At 43.1% G+C, this 23,143-nt stretch overlaps 1 protein-coding gene across 1 annotated transcript; it reads right to left on the reverse strand.

Annotated features, from left to right (window-relative positions):
- On the reverse strand, positions 1–939 carry LOC133449597 (olfactory receptor 11A1-like). Its single transcript, XM_061728772.1, has one exon. The coding sequence runs from the start codon at positions 937–939 to the stop codon at positions 1–3; it is 939 nt and encodes a 312-aa protein (XP_061584756.1).
- Positions 940–23,143: the final 22,204 nt, after the last annotated feature.

The following is a 23,143-nucleotide window of genomic DNA, read 5'->3' on the forward strand; positions in this document are numbered from 1 at the left end:
TTATTTTCTTCCCCCTACAGAATGCTGAATCAGGCTTTTACATAGGTTACGTATTTTGGACATTTTCAGGCCATACAGTACGGGGTTAAAGAGAGGTTGACACGTCAGAAAGTACAGGGACAGAAAGATTCGCAGCATGTTGGGAACTCTGCTCATGTCAAACCTGCTCTGTAAGATCTCAAAGAAAACACCAACGGAGAAGTTGATCAGAGACACCAGGTGAGGTGTGCAGGTGCTGACGGCTTTCTGTCGGGTCTCTTTGGAGCCACAATAACACACTTTTAGGATCCTCATGTAGCTGTAAAGGATGAAAATAACTGGAGCACAGATAATGAAAGCAGTTACAATGAGTCCATAAATGTTGTTTACTTTGGTGTCAGAGCAAGCAAGTTTCACCAGAGAGTAGTTATCACAGTAGACTTTGTCAATGACGTTACCACAGAACTGCAAAGAGAAACTCAAAGATGTTGCGATACCTATTAAAAGAAAAACTGTTAACCAAGCAGCTGCAACTAGAAGAGCAACTTTCTTCACTGTCATCAGTGTGCTGTACTGCAGAGGAAAACAGATGGCTGCATATCTGTCATAAGACATGACAGCTAAGTTAGTAAATTCAACACTCCCATAAGTATGAACACAAAAGACCTGCAGGAAACTCAGGGGAACAGAAACGGTGTGAACATCAGACAAGATCTGAACCAGCAGCATAGGAAACAAGCCGGTGCTGCCGTACAGCTCGTTCACAAACAGGCTGACCAGGAACATGTACATGGGTTCATGGAGACCTCGGTTACAGCAGATGACCACAATGAGCAGAACGTTACCACAGATGATGAATGCATATAAAATCACAATAATCATGAACAATAAATATTTAAAGTTCTTGGTATCAAAGTAAGCGGCCAGAGTAAAATATAAAACCTGAGTGGAGTTCTTCATGATCTCTGTTTTACTCAGAACAAGTTCCTCTTCCTCACGACGACCTGGACCAACTACTCACGGTGGATTTTCTTACCACTCTCACCTTTAGAGTTGGTAGAACCAGGTGGGAGACTTCAGGTTGTGTGACTCTGTGGACTGAGCTCCAATGAACTGGAATGTGAATCTGTCTCTGACTTTAAACTTTTAGTTTCCTCCCACAGGAACATGCTGATGTCAGACTGCTGAGTCTCACAGCTGATCGGGACATGAAAACAAGCCTCACACATCAGAATGAATAATAACTAACTATACAGATTAATGTCCAAATTAGATAACTCAGTCTCTCTTTCGATTTCAAAATGGGAGGCTGACTTATCTCTTAACACTAATCAAATCCTTCAATCACAAAATAGTTGTGTTATGTTAAAAGAGTTTCACTATGCCCAAGAATCCAAACTTGCAACTTAGACAATACGTTCTTTAACTTTACATTATACAGGACAAAGGATGCTCCAGATGGGTTTTGCACCCTCTAATATCTGCTCACAGTGCACAGAGAAGACCCCTGATAATTATATGCATGCTTTACGGGTTTGTGCACCCGTGGAGAAACTTTTGCTAGAGGTACTGTATGTAAAGATTTATCCACATGGCTCAATTAAAATTATTGAAAAACTACGTATTTTATGGGCGACATGCATGGGTTGACAAGAATGGGCTCGATAGCGCCACCTATTTTATGTTTTTCGACGAGCCCCACAACATACTTGGCCTACAGCAATGACATTTATGTGTCTATTGTATCAGACAATGTCCTACAAAAAAGTCTCTTGGACTTCTACCTTACACAGGAAGTCCAGCATTTTGAACAGAAAATGTAATTTTTCATGAATTCTGGGGCCTCATCTATAAAGCTTGCTTGCGCAGAAAAAGCGCCTGAAAGTTGCGGAAGCCGCCTTCTACGCAAATCCTCGGATCTAAAAAGAAAAAACTAACCGAAAAATCTGCTTATCTTTACGGCAACTAGGACCCTCCCGTAAGAATTTACTTAAGACACGGGGAACTGGCGACGCAGGGTTTGAGGTGGTGAAATGAAGCCAGATTCATGTCATACTCTTAATAATGTCATCACATATCACAAAATATATCAGACTTAAAATAATAAAATAATAAAATAAAATAATATAGCGCTGATCGTGTTCCTCTGTGTGTGAAGCTCAGTCAGGACTCTGGTGCTGCTGGAGCTGCAGCTGCGGTGCAGGACACGCCGGGAACCTTCACCGCTTTAGGACAGAACAAATGAGGGGCTGCGTTTAGGGAGCCCCACGGAGCCCCTCATTTCTACCCCAAAGGGACTCAGATTTGTTTTCATATATGAGTTTTACGGGCGCGTGAAACCTTTAGGTGCGGGTGTAAGCCTAAATTATGGCCCCGCGTTAAAACGATGCAGAGCCTACGGCGTAGGGAACGCGGCGACGCGCACCTACGCCGTAGGCTCTGCGTTGCTGACGCAGAACCATAAACCCGCCCTGAGCAGCTCTGAGGGGAGACGGGAGAGGAGGAGGAGGAGCGGGGGGGTGAAGCGGGGCTGCGGGGCCGTTCTCGTATCGCTTTCATACAGTGTCTTGATAATTTGCAATTTAAGGCTGAGCCTACCGTTAGTTTTTAAACTGTAAAAAGTAAGGGGAAAATAAACATGATTTTGAAAAGACGGGGGGCCGTGTGTGTCCCCCTGTTGCACCGGGGAATTCACGGCGTTCCGCGCAGCAACGGCGTGCTGCCACTCACTCGCTTTATTTTATAGCCTACTATTTATTTTTCTACTTTTACTGTGACCACAAAATAATGTGGTTTTCCTGTCCTCCTCCTCATCAACAACATCTAGATCTCAGATCTCAGTGAAATTCAGTGGCACGGTGGCTCGACACGTTCATTCATTCATTCTGAAGCCAAACAGGTTGCAGGAAGCCACTGCGCATGCTCAGCAGGCTCATTCATATGCAAAATGATTCCATTTTCGGTAGAAAGTGGGCGTGTAGAGGGAGGGATACCAGGCGGATTCACGTGCGCAGCCTTCCAGCTGGACTGTGATTTATAAAGAGAACCTTACGTGGAAGTCTGCGTGCACGCGGTTTTATAGATCCGGATTTTTTTTTGCGCCCGCCATTTTCGGCTTTTGAGCGTACGTGCACTTTTAGTATGACTCCTACGCAGTCCATTTTAAATGAGGCCCCTGGTCATTTCCAGGCCTCTTACTTTAACAAAGTCATCCTAGAGATTTTATCGGATTGGCTCATAACTGTGTTTGTACAATCTAGACATATGGCCGACGCTAAATTGCGAAGCTTTTTTTTAAAAATATTTTTAATCCCTGATTTTTTCCCATTTTCATCACCCAGTGCTCCTACCTAAGTGACAGTCCTGGGCATTGCTCCCCTCTACCAACCCTGCGAGGGCCCCGCACTGAGCTCAGGTCTCCTCCTTAACCTGCGAAGTGAGCAGGCCGCATCTTTTCACCAGGCAGAGTGGGGCTTCTCTGGCCGGACGTAGCGGGTGGAAGGATCATGTTATTCCGGCCAGATCCTCCCCACCCCATCTGGCTCCCCGGCTGGCCAGAGGGAGCATGTATAGCCCACGACTGCTGCATGTTTTTGTGAGGGTAGGCCACATTGCTACCCAAGGGAACACGGGGATCACATGCAAACTCCACACAGAAAGGCCCTTTCACCAACCCCAACCAGGGTGTGGGCGCTCATGGGGGAACTAACACGCACTTCAGCGCCCCCCGGCGGCAATCTTGATTGCTGTGAGACAGCTGCACTACCAGCTTCGCCACCGTGCCCCCAATTGCGAAAGCTTTTAAGTTTTTACCAGAGGGCTTGACCGTAATGATCCAGCGAAGTATGAGGTCATTTATAAGGCTCGCCATGAAACACCAATTGGCTATAACTCAGTGCAGAAAACAAATTCCTGTTCCTTTTGATGGGGATATCCCGTTAGGCGTATACATGACCAAATTTTCGGGTTAGAAAAGGAGTAACCCAGGGGTCATTTCCGGCTTTTAAAAAACCGGAATATGAGCACATTCCGGTTATTCAAAGGGGTTATTGGTGTTTACATGGCCGTGTGCAACCGGGTTATTGCTAATATTCCAGTTAGAAAAGGGTTATTGACTGCATGTAAACATAGTCATTGATGATAGTTTTTCCTGTCTCGTCTGCATGATCCGATCCAGCTGCAGGTGACTCGTGTCCACCAGGCCCAAGAAGTCCGTGGTCCTCCATGGAACGGTAACACCACTGACACCACAGCTGAGCTGGGCTCAGGCTGATTGGTCTCTGCGGTCAACAGCTCCGACTGTAATGTGCTGCAGAGGGAATTAGTGGAAACTGGCTGATGTAAAGCTTCCTCGGGGACAGCCGTGTTGACAGGACTCTCCGGATCTAGTTTGTCCACCATCGGAAGCCTCTGTGGACGACACACCAACCTAAGCTGAGAGAAACTCTGGAGCAGAAGTTTCATCACTGATAAAAACTTCTGAGCAAATGTAATACTGTATTTGAGCCAGTTTTTGTGCGTTTTGACCATATAGAAACGTAATTCTCGTCAGTTGTGTGAAATAAGACCTGGAAACAGGCATTGTGTCATAGAATTGTCAAATTGGTTTGATTCACCGCACGAATTGTTACAGATTACTTTTGCATTACAGTATTGGACCCAATCTTTGTATGTTTTGACCGTATAGAAACGTAATTCTTGCCTATTGTAAAAATAAGATGTACCTGCTGTACTCTACTGCCCTTACTTTTTAACAACTTGTGCTTTTTATTATTTTACCTATTTTCTTATAATTGTATTTGTTAGTTACTGTTTAATTGTGTCTTGCTGCTTTTATTGCTGACGCAAAGCACTTTGAATTACCTTGTGTTGAATTGTGTTATACAAATAAACTTGCCTTGCCTTGCCTTGAACAGGCATTAGACTGTTAAAGACCTTTAACGTGAGTCACCACAAACACTCACGACAACACAGATACTCCGGTACCCATACAGGAGTCTCTTACTTGGTCTCCATCTACCAATACTGAGACATATATGGACGTTTCGGCCACAATTATGGCGCTTTTCCACTAGTACCTACTCAGCCCGACTCGACTCGGTTTTGTTCTTTTCCACTAGGGGTCTAACGTGCTGAGTAGATACTTTTCTGTAACTACTCTGCCGGCTGAGTCGGGCTGTGATGTCATCACACTCTAGGCCACCGATTGGTCGAGGGGTTGGTTGTCAGACGTCTGAGTCAGGATATGACATCACAGAAAGAGCGACTCTGACGGCTTCTTGTTCATTTGATTCCACCAGCAACGGCAGCAGAAGTCTGTTTGGTGATCCAGCTCTGAGGTGCAGATGTTCATAAACCTGGTGGCTGAGGAGAGAATTAAAAAGGGATCAGACGGGCGATAAGGAACGACCAGATCTACCAGGTGTTCTGTCATTTCATAGCTGCTCAGCTACCAACGGACTTTTCAGCAGCCGAGACAAACTAAAAACATTAAAAAACGTTGCCGCTTGAAGCTTCTCTCTCTCTCTAAATAAATAAAAATTCTATTCTGACATATTTCCAACATTTATTTAATGTCAAATTTGATTAAAAAAAAAAGTTTCACTCAAATTCCACTCAAATCAGTCTGAAGAGCTTTTACTTTAAAGGAAATGTGGGGGAACAGGAAGAGCTCGCTCTGAATCAAACCCTGGAACATTCCACATGCCGCCTGATGATCCTCTCAGCTCTCATTCATCAGCTGATTGTCCATCAATTGTCTAGTCAATAAATATGGTAGAAAACCTCAACTGTCAGTCGCTACGTTTGAAAACGGAAAACCCCTGCCAATTTGCGTATAAGGATGGCCTAGGCACTGATGACGCTTTGAACACAATAACACGCTTAGTTCTAAAACACCTTGAAAATCCTACTGCTTATGCAAGAGTACTGTTTATGGATTTTACATCTGCATTTAATACTATACTCCCTCACATTTTGTTAAGCAAATTAAAGCACATGGAGGTGAATCCTTACATAATCAGATGGTACTTTTCATTTCTCACAGGTAGACAGCAACAGGTGAAAGTCAACTCAACTCTCTCCGACATACAGGTTATCAATACTGGTGCTCCCCAGGGTTGCGTCAGTTCTCCTATTCTTTTTACATTATATACAAACGACTGCAGGAATCACCACTCAAACAACTACATTTTTAAGTTCTCAGATGATACGGCCATACTGAGTCTTCTGACAGGCAGCTCAGATATTTCTGTGTACAAATCAGAGATAAAAGAGACTGTACAGTGGTGTGAGGAACATATTCTGGTTTTAAATGCTAAGAAAACAAAATAAATTGTGTTTGACCCCAGATGCATCGGCGATCATAGCCCTGTTTTTATTGGTGAAGAGAGAGTTGAGCAGGTAACGGTATTTAAGTATTTAGGCATTTGTTTTGATTCTCATTTGCAATGGGCTCATCATGTTGAGTATATCTGTTCAAGAATCAGTCAACGCCTGCATTTTCTGCGTAGGCTCAGGATCCATGGAGTTGATAAACACATAATGTTGTTGTTCTACAGAGCAACCATTGAATCTATTATCCGTTATGGCATCGCAACTTGGTTTGGTAATTTGACCGTTAAATTTAGATCACAACTCCAGAATTTGATCAAAAGGGCAGGGAAAATAATCGGACTGCTGCCCCCATCCACTCTCCAGGAGATTTTTGAGCAAACAGTGATGAAGCAAGGCCAAAAAGCCATTGCTGACCCAAACCACATCCTGCATAAGGAGTATGTGCTAATGCCTTCAGGCAGAAGATTCAGGCAACCCATGTGTAAACTGAACAGGTATAAATTCTCATTTGTCTCACTATCAATTAAATTACTGAACAGTAGGAGATGAAGTGTGTGTGTGTGTGTGTGTGTGTGTGTGTGTGTGTGTGTGTGTGTGTGTGTGTGTGTGTGTGTGTGTGTGTGTGTGTGTGTGTGTGTGTGTGTGTGTGTGTGTGTGTGTGTGTGTGTGTGTGTGTGTGTGTGTGTGTGTGATTGGGAGTGACGTGAGGAAAGAAATGTGCAATAATGTGTAGGTTTTTCTGTGTGGGTCAGTGCAATAATGTGGACACTTGTGCAATATGTTTAGTCGGGCTTTGCAATAATGTGTAGGTTTCTTTTTGTATAGGTTAGTGCCATACTGTGGACATTTGTGCAATATGATTAGTCGGGCTTTGCAATAATGTGTAGGTTCTTTTGTGTAGGTCAGTGCAATAATGTGGACATCCGTGCAATAAGTTCAGTCGGACTCTGTGCAATAAGTTTCTTCGTCTATTGTGTTATGGGTTTTCTGGGAGTGGGAACTGATGTGGGTTAATTATAGTGTGGTTGATTCTATGTTTGGGCAAAGACTTCAGGGTTGTTTATATGTTTGTTGGAGTATGATTGTCGCCGTGCCTCGTGTCCAAGACAAATTTCTCCTAAGGGAGACAATAAAGATTCATCTTATATCTTATCTTAGAAAACAACCTTCTGATCAATCAAACGTCTGGCATGAAAACTGATCAATCAGAAGCTTTTTTTTGTCCTCTTTTTTTATGGTTTAATTCTGCTGAGCGACTCCTAAAACACACGTCTTCAGGCGGAGCTGCGTCACTGTGAGGCACCGCCCCCCTGACAGCCAATCACGTGACGCCTAGGCTGCCCTTACCCATCATGCTCTCTGCTCTCTGCTCTCTGCTCTCAGGGCCCGATTTACTAAGATCCTAAATAAAGAGTACTAAATTGCGTGTGCACTGAAAAAGTTTGCGCGTGCTGTTGTTGTGTGGTTTGCGGGTGATCAACTAAGATTGCGTGCGCAATTGATAACAGGTGCAAACAGCAGTATTTAAATGAGGTGTTGCGTGTCTTACGGTTTGTGAGCGCAAACTCTGCGCCATGGAGAGTCTGGATGGAAAGCACAGTCACAAGTCACAAGCGCAAAATGAAATTTGACGAGTTGGAGTTGGAGATATTAGTGGAAGAGGCAAATAAACACATTCATGAACTACAGCAAAGAAATTTAAACATTACCAAAAGAAACGCAATATCGGAGAAAACCTGCGATAGAATAAATGCAGTTGGTAACACAAAAAACGGAAAAACGTCTGGTTTTCCATATTTAAATTTTAGGCACAGATCAAAAATACGAAATAGAAAAACGGGCCACAGGACCGAATTTGATTATAATATTGAATTGGTCGGGTTTGCGTGACCCGGCGGTGCTCGGCATGATCTGAGGAGAAAAAGACATCGGCTATATCAGACGCAGAGCTGGAGAGCGCTTTGATTCATCTATTTATGAGTTACGTTTTTATTCAGATGTCCACAGTATATTGCAAATATTATATATTATATAGCAAACACTGACAGTAAATTCTTAGGATTTATATTGTATGATTTGGCGCTATACAAATAAATAAAGTAAATGTGTGACAGACGGGACCATCATGTGGCCGAAAGAAGAGAAGTGTTCAGAACAGCGCACAGAGCGCACACTAAAGGCTGATTTATGGTTCCGCGTCACACCAACGCAGACCGACGGCGTAGGCTACGCGGCGACGCACACCCCACCGCGACCCTACGCCGTCGGCTACGCCGTCGATTTAACGCAGAACCATAATTCAGGCGAAGCTGCAGTCTGTCTGCGCTGATACTGACACAGCGGGTCGGAGCGGATTTGGTCATGATATTTAACCTGTGTTTTGTGATTAATAAGCACGGGTTTTAATTAAATGTAAATTACGAAGGATGATTTCACGTTCAATAAGATAAGTAATCAATAAAATACGAAGTTTGGCACAAAGGCTTGGCCTGCTTGTGGGCGAGTGGAGGGGGGCACAATAAGAGAAGGTGGCAAGATATAAGGCGAAGAACTAAAGAAAAAGTGGCCTTTAATAAAACTTGTGCAACCATTTTTAAAATAGCACGCAGCAGAATAAAGACTCTCTCTCTGCGTATTCTTTGATTTTGGATGTCGCCTCCTTGCCACAATAACGGCAGCAGCAGATTAGCACCTTCCTTTCGAACGTATTAAATACAGACGCAATCACAATACGCGCAACTACTTTCAGGCTTGGTAAATCTCATTGCGCGTGGTAAATGGAGCAATTTGCATCTTCCCCTCCCAGTATTTAGGATTTCTGGCGGGTACGCCCCATATTGATTATTCATCAGGGCAAAAGTACTAACTGAATTGCGTGTGCAATTTTGCGCATTTCAGAGACGCAGTCGTCTTTGCACGCTGTTAGTAGATCAGCTCGCACATTGGTTTGCGGGTGCTGTCAAGTTTGCACAGGTTTTTACGCACCCAAACCTTTAGTAAATCAGGCCCTCAGAGTTTAAAGGGGACCTATTATGAAAAACACGTTTTTTCTTGTTTTAACATATGTTAAGTGGTCTCCGCTCAACCTGCCAACACAGAAAAGATGGAAAGACACAAAATTCTGCAGGGTCTGTTCACTCCGCCCGGCTGAACCTTCCAGTGTCATGTGACTTCTACGAGCCGTTCAGAATCTGCGCCTATCGTTATGTAACGATAGGAGCAGATTTCCATAGGTCGGCCTCCGCTACTGAAACCACGCCCACAACCAACTCCGCCGGCTGGAGCGTCCGCCATTGTTTGGAAGCGGTGACTGTTTCCACAGCGAGGGGACAGTAAAAATTAGGTTTTGCGTCGACACTTACCCTCATAAAAGGATCAGTGCCCACAGTACGGACCCAGCAACTGCACACGAGTCAGCGGTAAGTGACTTTATTTATTTTATGTTATTCATATTTGTCTACAAGTATGATCTTTGCATGGGCTAAGTATTTAGCTTAGCTCCAGAGCACCGGGGCTCCTCACCGGACCGGACCGGTGAGCAGCTCCGGTGGCTCCAGTGTTCCCTAACGGAGTGTTAGGTAACACCGGAGCTCTATTAGTACCGTAATACATTTTTCTTCTGTTTATGGTTTCAGATCTTCCAAGCACCTGAAGCTGTTCAACAACACCTTCAGAAGACGCACGGTCCTTCCTTTAGCCAGCAATAGTGCATAAATGTTATTTATAGACCACTTATGTTCTTTTATTTTTTTAACAATAAAGTTGCCATTTGTGAAAATTCAGTGTTGTGATTTCTTTACAGTTAACATGATTCATTTGTCTTGTAACATAAGAAATGAAATGATGAGGAATCGGAGTAAATAACTGTGGTGTACCTGTTTAGAATTCACTTAAATCTTCCTGTGTGAATTAGTGTGAAGACGAGGTGAACCGGTCCCTCTTCAGGTAACTAAAGGCTGATTTATGGTTCCGCGTTACACCAACGCAGAGCCTACGGCGTAGGGTACGCGTCGATTTAATGCAGAACCGTAATTCAGGCTTAAGATCCGTTTACACCGTGTCATAAATGCATGCGAGCGTCCGACTATCACGTCGAGCTGCGTGACATCGGACGCTCTCTGTCCACACTGAAACCATTAAACCTGTGGCCAGTTAGGACAGTCCAATACAAAATAAAGCAATGGAATTCATGTTGTCGCCGAATCTCCCTCGCATGGGACACGTTTTGTGTACGCAGCCGGCTCTTCTGCCCAGTAAGGCTTTGTTCCCTCTCCTGCTACACGTCATTCAGGCAGCCAATCAGTGCAGAGCCTCATTATCATAGCCCCGCCCCCTCAGAATCCCTCACAGAAAATGAGGTTAGAAGCGGTAAAACTAGAGTAATGGCCCACAGGCTGAATTTCTGTTTTATGTAGAAAAAACAAGCTTTAGATTGTTTTTAAGACATTCAAGGCCTGTTTAAAATATACATTAAATGCCATAATAGGTCCCCTTTAAAGCTACCAACCAACTGGTTGGGTGAATGAAGCACAAAGTGATGTGATGTCATCAGCAGGAGGTGGGGTGGGTGGGCTGGGGCTACTCGAGGCGGCGGATCACGCCGTTCTTGTCGGGTTCCAGGAACTCCTTCAGCAGAGCAGCCGTCACCCTCTGAAGCTCCGCCTCCAGCCTGGAAACGTCACTGCAGCACAGAAACACAATAGTGATGTCACAGAGGCCCCGCCCACATGCAGGTACAGCCATGGAAAACAGTATTCTGTTCTCTGACACATATCAGGACCAGGTCTGGGACATTCAGGTGTGTGTTAACACAATGCCAAGAACCACTGTGGTTCTGACATCCCAGATGGACCACCGTGGTTCTGATGTCCAAGATGGACCACTGTGGTTCTGAGGTCCCAAATGGACCACTGTGGTTCTGAGGTTCTAAATGGACCACTGTGGTTCTGAGGTCCCAGATGGACCACTGTGGTTGTGAGGTTCTAAATGGACCACTGTGGTTCTGAGGTCCCAAATGGAACACTGTAGTTCTGAGGTTCTAAACGGACCACTGTGGTTCTGAGGTTATAAATGGACCACTGTGGTTCTGAGGTCCCAGATGGAGCACTGTGGTTCTGAGGTTCTGAATGGACCAATGTGGTTCTGAGGTCCCCAATGGACCACTGTGGTTCTGAGGTTCTAAATGGACCACTGTGGTTCTAAGGTTCCCAATGGACCACTGTGGTTCTGAGGTTCTGAATGGACCAATGTGGTTCTGAGGTCCCCAATGGACCACTGTGGTTCTGAGGTCCCAAATGGACCACTATGGTTCTGAGGTCCCAGATGGACCACTGTGGTAGTGAGGATGGACCACTTTGGTTCTGAGGTTCCAAATGAGCCACTGTGGTTCTGAGGTTCCAGGCGGACCCCCGTAATGCGACAGCGGAGGAGAAAATCCCATTTGAGAAGGTTTGGGAAAACCCAACCCCCCCGTGCCCAGAGGTATTTGAGACAGATCTGGACACTTTTTTCAAAATTTTACCCCCACAACCTGGGCCTCGGAAACCGACTTTGGAGCCATTCGGACCACCCCGGCCAAAAAGACCCCTGTGAGACGCCTGGGAGACCCAAGACCCCGTCCACCCATCTCAGGGTATTGCCAATGTCATTTGGGACCAAAAACCCACATTATCTCCAAATACGGTACATCCGACAGGGATTGGACACTCGGTGCAAGTGGGTGTCCAGTGGCAACACCTTGGCATTGCCGAAACAATACAATGGTATCATTGACATTGAGGCACCTTTGGGACAACGGCAGGACAGTCCCATTCAAGAAGTGTCCAGAAGGCCTCCACTTACCCAACCAAGTGCCTTAAAGGCCTTAAAACCATCAGAGGATGAATGCCCTCCATCTCACTGATCCACTAATCCACTAGAGCAGGGGTGGCCAACCCGCGGCTCGCAAGCCGCATGCGGCTCTTTGCCCGGTGTCATCCAGCTCTTGCGACTTTATTTGATAGGTACAGTGAAAGACAGACACGTAGGAAGTGGAGGCAAAATATGCTGCAACCCGCGTTGCTGTGCAGGGGAAGGTGTACATAAGTCGCCTGCTCAATTCGTTGAACTATACGGGCGCACACTCGTGTTTGTGATGGAAATAACTTGGAAGGAAAAAAATCCACTCTCAAAATGGCAGGGAAAAAATGCACGGCCAAACGAAAATATGAAGATAAACAGACGACGTTTTTAACAGCGTAGGAGAGTTTAATATATATAATATAAATTAAATATTAATATTTAAGCAATACATCAAGACAGGCCGTGGTATACGCTCATTATATCACAGCTGAGGGGCGTTCTCCGGCCCGATGCAAAGTGATCTATTGCTTTTATAAAACGGTTACCAATAATGTAAATATGAAAGAGGAATACACGATCTATTTTATGTAGTTTTTAATTAATCAGAAATACTCATTATCCAGTAAAAATAAGCCCCACTGTGGAAAAAAATAGTCCCATCTCTCCAGATGTAGCTCCGCATGTCGTCTTTTGCTAGTCTTTTTTTTCTGAGACAGGCACTCGTCAATCCATTCATCCATCGTTAGCCCTCCCCGGAGATCAAAGTTTACCGTCAACATGCCTAATTAATTGTTAACGAAAATAAAGAATAAACTTTAACACCAGCTACTTTTTGCTCCCTGCTGTAACCGTCAAAAAATCTGTAACAGTTGGTTGTTGTCATGGATACATTGTTCCTTCCCTGACGCGGAATGATATGCTGTGATAAGGCTTTAGAAGCCGTGGTATATGCTCATTATACCACAGTTAACAACCAATCAGATTGCAGGATTTCACCTTTCTGTTCTATAATGGTATTTTTATGTCTCAGAGAGAGCAGGGAGTGAGGGATGTGGCAGTTGATGTGAGCATGTGGACAGGGCCGCCGCAAGGGGTGTGCGAACCGTGCGACCGCACGGGGCCTCGCGCCCCAAGGGGCCTCGCGCTATGGGCCGTTTTTTTTTTTTTTTCAAATTAATTTTTTTTTCTTCGTTTTTTTTTCGTTTTTTTCCTTATAAATATCAACAGTTACGTTCCATTACAGATCTAAATCTGTACTAGTCTGTGCATATCAATAAATATATGTGCAATGATGCGCTTGTCTGTTGTTCAACACAACTGATCAGACCAAGCGCAGACACAAGGTGATCCAGACGGGTGGAGTTGGAACAAACTGTCACACAATGTCGAGAGAACGAGACAGATTCAGAAAACTTCCAACGGGGGATGAAAAAAGAAAAAAAAATAAGAAAATGTAAGAGTTTAATGCCTCTCTGAAAGGCTCGTTTGATAAATTTGTTACAAAAATCACAGATCCAACCGGGTCTCAAGCAGCCACGGGGCCCCGCGTCGAGGCAAGCCAAATGATGATGAGGCAGGGGAAGGTATCCTTTATTTTGCTAATTGGAGAGTTAAAATTGCGCATGTAGACACTCAATCTGACCCGAAAAACCCCAAAGTTTTGCCGAATCATAATCTCTATGTTAAAATCGTAAATTATCAAATACGTAATAAATTTCAAGTCATAATAATAATAATAATGACTTTGAAATATAGCGCCCTTCAAGGCACCCAGAGCGCTTTACAGAAATCATTATTCATTCATACACGTCCTCACTGGTGGTGGTAGCTACATTTGTAGCCACAGCTGCCCTGGGGCAGACTGACGGAAGCGTGGCTGCCAGATCGCGCCTAACGGCCCCTCCGACCACCCCCAACATTCAAACACATTCACACGTCACAAGTCACAAGTCATAAGCAAATTAAGCTTGACAACACCATTAAATAGCAAAAAGAGTTTCTACTCTGCCATTATGGAAACTTTTTTGTTAATAATCTCCTAAATATTCAGTAAAAACCAGGTAAAGCAGCCCAAATTTTATCAACCCGCCCACTCCTATACTTTTCAGCCCAATTGTGAGGAAACACGCTCAACCTGGCAACCCTGGCTGACCTCCAAAGGAGATTCTCCTCAAAACGATTAAACAAACTTTTCCTTTTCAAAAGTGTAAGAACTTTTTAATGATGACCGGATTGAGATTTAAGACAAATTAAAACATTTAAAGGCCTTATTTTATGAAAATTGACTTTTTAAGGACCCGCAGTGCCCTAATATAGTGGTCTAATGTTCTTTCATCCTCTCCATAAGATAAAAGTATGAAGTGTATAAAAGTAAATCAATTAAAATTATTAGATAAAAGGAGGAGTATCAAATGTTTAAACCTGACCACCTGCAGATGCTGAAGTGGAGCCATTGACAGCTGATCATTAATAAATGAAGGGCAGGAATCAAAACGTCAGTGACCCAGCTGCTGTTAGTGTTTCTGAGTCACATGTCTGCAGCTGGTGAACTTAGTGAAGGTTTGAACCAGACTGATCTCATCGGCTCAATCTCTCAGCCTGTAGCTGATCTGAGGACCATTGATACCCAGAACATCAGATTTGTGTTGCTCTGCTGCCCTCTGCTGTCCAACCAGAGCTACAACCACGAGACCGGACCGGATCAGTGTGAGGGTGAAGTGATCTCTGCTGATCCTGGTACCAGGAGGAGACCTTCAGCCGTATATCCCCGTTTATTGCTTCTTACTTGACATGTCAACCCAGATAATGGATGAGACCCATCAGTGTTAAAACATCTATTTATCTTCATTGTCTTCACCTAAAGAAACAGAGAATCTATCTGAACTATTTCAACAACCTAGTCATAAAACAGGAGTCGACCCAGCAAATAGAGAAAAACCACCAGAGTAGAATCTTATAGAAAAACCCTTCAAACATTCAAACAATTTCATAAAATCCCAACATATTCATAAACGTTACTGGTTCGGAATCAGCTGGTAGTACTTGTTGCCTAGCAACCGCGTAAGGCGGGAGAGAGAGCTATGAGCCGGTTTATGGAGCCCGGACTCCTCGTGTATAGTTCATAGATAAATTAATAAATGAATATAGATAATTGATGTTAAATGTACAAGATATGACAACTGGTATGGAAATACAATGTAACGGCCATGATTATTCTGATGTTGTGCAGATGATCATACTTTTTCTGTGTCATGGGAATACATTGTGAGAACGAGAACATACACCTGAGTGTGAAGATGTGTGTGGCATAACCAGAATTAATTTCTTGTTCTTTCCAGAACAAAAATAAGATTTTCAAATGAAGTGTTTAGTGGAGGACAACTTTACTTTGTATCACTACATTTGCAGCATGTAAGCTGTTCAAACTTATTTTATAACTCCAGCAGGGGTCACTATTGAGTAACAAAGCAGTGCCTTCAGTTTGAAGTGCCAAACCAGTACAGCAATAGTAAAGGCAGGTCAGAGCATGTATGCTTGTAAATGATGACTTATTCTATGTACTAGTGAGATCTAATGAAAGTGAAGATTGGTAATGCAGCAAAAACAATTGTGTGTGTGTGTATATATACACATACATATGATACATGGATATATATATATATATATATATATATATATATATATATATATATATATATATCCATCCATCGATTTTCCGCCGCTTATCCGAAACCTGGTCGCGGGGGCAGCAGTCTCAACTGAGATGCCCAGACTTCCTTCACCCCAGACACTTCCTCCAGCTCTTCCAAGGGGAGTCCGAGGTGTTCCCAGGCCAGCCGAGAGACATACTGTAGTCTCTCCGGCGTGTCCTGGGTCTTCCCCGAGGTCTCCTCCCGGAGGGACATGCCTGGAACACCTCCCTAGGGAGGCGTCCAGGAGGATCCCATACAGATGCCCAAACCACCTCAGCTGACTCCTCTCAATGTGAAGTAGCATCCAGCCACCCTGCGGAGGAAACTCATCTTGGCCGCTTGTATCCGCGATCTTATCCTTTAGGTCACTACCCAAAGTTCATGACCATAGATGAGGGTAGGTGCGTAGATTGACCAGTAAATCGAGAGCTTCGCCTTTCGACTTAGCTCCTTCTTCACTACGACGGTCTGGTACACCGACCGCATAACTGCGGACACTGCACCGATCCGTCTGTCAATCTCACGCTCCATTGTTCCCTCACTCGTGAACAAGACCCCGAGATACTTGAACTCTTCCACCTGAGGCAGGACTTCTCCACCCACCCGGAGAAGGCATGCCACCCTTTCCCGGTGGAGAACCATGGCCTCGGTTTTGGAGGTGCTGATTCTCATCCCTGCCGCGTCGCACTCGGCCTCAAACCGCCCCAGCACATGCTGAAGGTCCCGGTCCAATGAAACCAACAGGACAACATCATCCGCAAAAGTGAAAGTGTGAAGGAGCAGCGGCTCGACTCCGAGCTCCTCCTGGGTGACCGAACTCCTCACCCTATCTCTAAGGGAGCGTCCAGCCACCCTGCGGAGGAAACTCATCTCGGCCGCTTGTATCCGCGATCTTGTCCTTTCAGTCACTACCCAAAAAATTGTTGTTGGATTTTTTTATGACACCCAAACAAAAGTCCAAATGTTATTCAGCTTCTCCAGATCTAAACTTGCTGGACAGTCCATATTTGTCCTCCGCAGCCAGAGCCGGCCCAAGGCATAAGCCAACTAAGCGGCTGCTTAGGTCCCCGTGACCACTAGGGGGCCCCCAAGAGTTAAAAAAATAAAACAATTTTTTATGTGAGTGATGATTCATACATTATCAAAGGTATGTTATTGTACAGAAACACAGTGTCTGGCAGGGCCCAATCCCTGTGTTTGGATTTCTGCTTCTCTGGCGCGCCATATCATCAGCACAATGGGGAGGGCCTTGGTCCAGGACAGTTTTGTAGACTCACACACTTTAGCAAGTTTGTTTTTCAAAGTGCCATTTTCCCTTTCACATGCACCACATGAGGCTGGGTGGTAGGAGCAATGTTGTCTCATGTCAATGCCCATATACTCACCTCCCAGTTTCAGTGCAGCACTCACAAAAAGGAGTGCCATTGTCTGAGCTGATTTTTGCTGGAATTCCCCATCTGGGAATTATCAGGTGCATCAAACCCTTTGCCACTGCAGCAGAGTCCTGTTTTGTTGTGGGGAAAGCTTCAATCCATTTGGAAAACATGCAAACGATAACCAAAACAAACTTTTTGCCTTCACTGGGTGTAAGTTCAATGAAATCCATCTGCAAATGCTGAAACCGTCTGTCTGGTGGAGGGGTGAGCAGCCTGTGGTACCTTTACATCACATTTACACACAGCAATTTGTTTAGGCAGCAACATGGCGTCCAGGAGAGCATCAGCTAGTACATGATGCGCTATGGGTCTACCTGTGGAAGTCGAAAAGTCTCTGTTACGCCAAATTTGGCCAAAATCATGAACAACACCCCAGGATGGATGTTGGATGTTATCGTTGCCACACAGTCGTGTGGTCATGCGCGGATTAATGCACAGGCTTCCCTAGGCTTCAGCCTAGGGGCCCCACGTGTGGAGGGGCCCTTGGATTGGTCAGACTATTTTTAGAAAAAAAAAAAAGATTTTTTTTTTAACTTTATTTAACATTTCAAAGTATTTTTTAGAAATGTTAAATCACTACAATGGTATAAAAAAAAGGTGACCTCTATTGGTCTGTGGGGTGATAAACAAGTAAAAAAGCACTGATTGGGCGCAAACATGGGTCACTTCTATACAATCAGCTCATTGATTGGAATTGCCGTCCTTCCGTCACAATGCTGTCGCCTGTCAATCATCATACAGCGGTAAAATATCGGACAAGAAAGTCAGTGGCGCTCAGAAGCGGAAAAATCAGCGGGAGAAAGAAAAAAGGGACAAGGAATTACTAATGAAAATACCAAAGCTGACGGGGTATTTTAAGTCTGGTGGTTGTCATGGTCAAGATGTGGAGGCAGGTGACGCTGACCGCGACCCACGTGCCTCGTCTTCGTTGGTTATTGAGGAATGTCCGACAGTCTCCGAGACTAAGACCGAGGCGTCGAAAACAGAGCCGGCAGACTCAGCGGGTTGTGCTTCTGGTGTCCCGGGAGTTAGCCACGATGTGCTAGCCTCCACTAATCCCTCTGCGAGTGTTTCACCTGTTGCTGCAGAGAGCGCTAAAGACGGCAGCAATCCTGTCTCTACCTGGAGCTCGGATCCTGCGTGCTGGGAGACAATTGATGAAGGTACGAGGAAATACTGGATTAAAATGGGGCCTGAAACCTGTCGGAATAAAGATGCAGATGTGGCTGCATCTGAAAGACAACACAAACACCAAAAAAGATACTTTTCTAAAACGTTGTTTAAAAGGAAATTGGCAAATGGCGAAAGTGTGGAAAGAGAATGGTTGCTGTATTCCCCCTCAAAAAGATCTGTATTTTGTTTCGTATGCAAATTATTCGGTGACAGTGATTTTCAGTCAGCTTTCCATCTGGCTACAGTGTCTGGAAGAACGCAACCGCACGCCTCGCTGAACATGAAGGATCGAAGAGCCACAAAAAGGCCATGGTAGCCTATATTACACACTGTGCTGATGCTGGATGCATTGATACTGAACTAAAGAAACAATTTGACAGTGAATGTGAATACTGGACGGAAGTTTTAAAGAGGGTGGTTGTGGTGGTTAAGTTTTTGGGGGAGCGAGGACTACCATTCAGAGGACACAGTGACATTTTTGGACAAGCTGATAATGGGAATTTCATGGGAGTTCTGGAAACCATCGCTGAGTTTGACCCATTTCTGAAAGCCCATATTGAAAAATATGGCAATGCTGGTAAGGGAACACCTTCCTATTTGTCTTCAACAACATGTTTGGAGTTTATTGAGCTGATGAGGGAGCAGGTCCTTGCAGAGATCATCAGGCAAATAAAAGTGGCGGTAACACTTTACAATAAGGGTCCCTTAATTAACGTTAGTTAATGCATTATTAAGCATTAATTAACAGTTTAATAATAGTTAAATAACCATTATTATGTATTACTTAACATTAATTAGCATATTAGTTAATGCATTAATAAACAGTTAGTTAATGCATTATTAAGCATTAATTAACAGTGTAATAATAGTTAAATAACCATTATTATGTATTACTTAACATTAATTAGCATATTAGTTAATGCATTAATAAACAGTTAATTAATGCCTACTGCTCAGAGTTAATTAATACATTAGTAAGCATTAATAAACGTTACATGATGTAATTATTTATCCTTATGTATGCATTACTTAGTATAAAGTAATACATTAGTTAATACATAAGTAAAACGTTAATAATGTCCCTAGTAATCATTTACTAATGGTGTTTATTTGGAGTGAATATGTATTAAGTAACAGCTACCTAATACATCTACTAATCATTTGCTAATGGTGTACATGTTTACTGGATGGGCATTATTAAACAACTATTTAGAGTCTTAAGTAATCATTTCCTAATGGTGCTGTGTATGTTATCAGGCAGCTTACCTGACCTTATGAACGGTAACCTGACATAAACCTTAATAAATGTATAGGAGTGGCTCATAACCATTACTTAACCATTAGTAAAGGCTTGCTGGACCCTTATTGTAAAGTGTAACACATTTATCCCTTAGGTAACACACATTATTAATGCTTAACTGCCTCATAAGCATTACTTAACCATAATTAACCATTAGTAAATACTATTCTGGACCCTTATTGTAAAGTGTAACACATTTATCCCTTAGGTAACACATTATTAATGCTTAACTGCCTCATAAGCATTACTTAACCATAATTAACCATTAGTAAATACTATTCTGGACCCTTATTGTAAAGTGTAACACATTTATCCCTTAGGTAACACATTATTAATGCTTAACTGCCTCATAAGCATTACTTAACCATAATTAACCATTAGTAAAGGCTTGCTGGATCCTTATTGTAAAGTGTAACACATTTATCCCTTAGGTAACACATTATTAATGCTTAACTGCCTCATAAGCATTACTTAACCATAATTAACCATTAGTAAATACTATTCTGGACCCTTATTGTAAAGTGTAACACATTTATCCCTTAGGTAACACATTATTAATGCTTAACTGCCTCATAAGCATTACTTAACCATAATTAACCATTAGTAAATACTTTTCTGGACCCTTATTGTAAAGTGTAACACATGTATCCCTTAGGTAACACATTATTAATGCTTAACTGCCTCATAAGCATTACTTAACCATAATTAACCATTAGTAAAGGCTTGCTGGATCCTTATTGTAAAGTGTAACACATTTATCCCTTAGGTAACACATTATTAATGCTTAACTGCCTCATAAGCATTACTTAACCATAATTAACCATTAGTAAATACTATTCTGGACCCTTATTGTAAAGTGTAACACATTTATCCCTTAGGTAACACATTATTAATGCTTAACTGCCTCATAAGCATTACTTAACCATAATTAACCATTAGTAAATACTTTTCTGGACCCTTATTGTAAAGTGTAACACATGTATCCCTTAGGTAACACATTATTAATGCTTAACTGCCTCATAAGCATTACTTGACCATAGTTAACCATTAGTAAATTAAGCAATCACATAAAAAGAAGTTTACACTTTTTATTTAAAACAAAATAAAACAGATAACAGATAACATTTGTTATATATATACATATATATAATATCTTATATATATATATATATATATATATATATATACACATCTGTGATAACAGATACGTAACAACAATTCACACAGAGGAGAGCTTTGAACAAACATTATTTAGTAACATAATACAATAACACAGTATGATAGGCTGGCATAATTTTATCATCCTTCATTTTATGTATTGTAGCAGAAAGGACTTTAGTGGCCTTTATAACCTCCTCGCATCTTTTAGCAAAGTCTGCCACCGTCTCCCTGTGAGATTAATCCAAGTTTATCACTGTGAAACTGCCAGAATCAGAATTAGAAAACTGCCTGTTATTCTCATGACATGCATTGGTGGTTCAGTGGTAGAATTCTCGCCTGCCACGCAGGAGGTTAAAACTGCTGACTTCCTGGTTGGTCAAATCAACCATTGTCTTTAGACGCATCTGTTTCAAAACCCCCATCACATGCTCTGAACAGATAACAGGGCAGCTACTTCAGGGGGGTCGACTGACAGCCGTCTCATTGTCTTTAAAAGTTAGCTAAGGGTTATTTGAACCATCTGTTCAAACCTCCAAAGAGAGGTCCTATTTTAGTTGACCTCTTGACCCTTTGTGTTTTAAGGATGTCTGTTTGTTTCTACATACCAAGCCTCTTCAACTGAAAAGTCATGTGTGTGACCATCTGTTTTTGTCAATTGTCCATGTATACATTCACTGTTCCAAATATGGTCAAGTTTCCTGTCAGTTTTACCAATAAAAGCGCCAGCTCTGCAGACAGCCAGTTGTCAGAAGGCCGACGAGTTCGAAGAGAGGGCCGTGTTGCCCTACAGCTCCTCAGACTTCTGTCCAACCTTCTGCAGAAGGCATTGAAAATCATTTCTAACAGTTTCCGGTGTCTTTTTCTAAAGTTATTAATATTGTGATGACTTTTGAACCTAACACTCCCCCTTCTCCACCTGATCATATTCTTCTGGAGCAGCTATTGCGAGCTCGGCAATCGCTGCAGTCCTCACAATAGTAAGTCTGTCTACTCCATACTTCTCAAAGGATTTGGCCATATTCTTCCCCGTCTGGGAATGGCAAGGACTTCCTTGTACCGCTTCACCACATCACCTGGTCCTCCAACTAATATAAACACACAAGAACAAGAAGGAATGTATCATTTGAATCATGAGATTGATGAGAAGAAAAAAACAAATCATTGTATTTTACTGTTAATGTTCAATGTGTCGCGAGACACACTAATCCCATATGTGACCCCTCAACACAGTGTAGAAGGATTTTCTGGCACAACTTCACCAAGGTACATGGAAACACCATGACACACACAGGGAATTATCAAGGCTAAATTGGGAGAAAAAGAGGGGAAAATGCTAAATAAAAATGGACGCATTTGGGGTGAATCATTTTTGGAAATGAACATTCATTTGGACCGTACTGGTCCTTCTGGTACATCCCTCTATCAGCGTGCAGGGCTTGAATTTAGCACTCGCCACTTGCCATTTGCGACCCAAATTCCTCAAGTGGCGAGACAGATTTTCTTGCCACGGCTAGTTAGAAAAATCGAGATTGCCAACTTTTGTGCCATTTATTAGGGCCCGAGCACTTGCAGTGCGAAGGTCCTATTGTATCTGTAGGAATTTTTTTTTTCTCTTTTTCTTTTTCTTTTTCTTCTGACGAAAGGAGGGCCTTTTTGCCCCCCTAAACGTGCCCAAAAAGTCACCAAATTTTGCATGCAAGTCAGGCCTGGCGAAAAATTTGATATTTGATGGTTTGCATTAATGGGCGTGGCAAAATGGCTCAACAGCGCCCCCCGGAAAACTTTGTGCGTCAAGCCCCACAATACGGTTTGACGTACATGCACGAAAATCGCTACACACCTGTATCAGTACACAACTTAAAGAAAAGTCTCTTGGAGCCATGGCCGAAACCGAACAGGAAGTCGGCTATTTTGAATTAGTTGTGTCATTTTGACGAAATTTATGCCATTCCTCAGGCAGTTAATTCAGCCCGAACCGTAACGTGCCCCCAAGTGTGTTATACATCAAAATGTGCGTCTCCATCCTCCGACACCACGCATTACTTTTCTCTTTCAAAAGCGTTACCGTGGCGACGCTAGACGCCAAAAAGCGCGCCCACCCTTCATCTGATTGGTTCAGACAGAAAAAACTTTGTGCCTCAAGCCCCATAATACGGTTTGACGTACTTGAACGAAAATCGGTACACACCTGTATCATGTCGCAACTAAAAGAAAAGTCTCTTGGC

The sequence above is a fragment of the Cololabis saira genome, chromosome 1 (genome assembly GCF_033807715.1).
Source record: "Cololabis saira isolate AMF1-May2022 chromosome 1, fColSai1.1, whole genome shotgun sequence".
NCBI classification, from domain to species: domain Eukaryota; kingdom Metazoa; phylum Chordata; class Actinopteri; order Beloniformes; family Belonidae; genus Cololabis; species Cololabis saira.

What these genes read in the sequence shown, in the direction of transcription:
- LOC133449597 (XM_061728772.1), bottom strand. Translation starts at nt 939, where the DNA reads ATGAAGAACTCCACTCAGGTTTTATATTTTACTCTGGCCGCTTACTTT.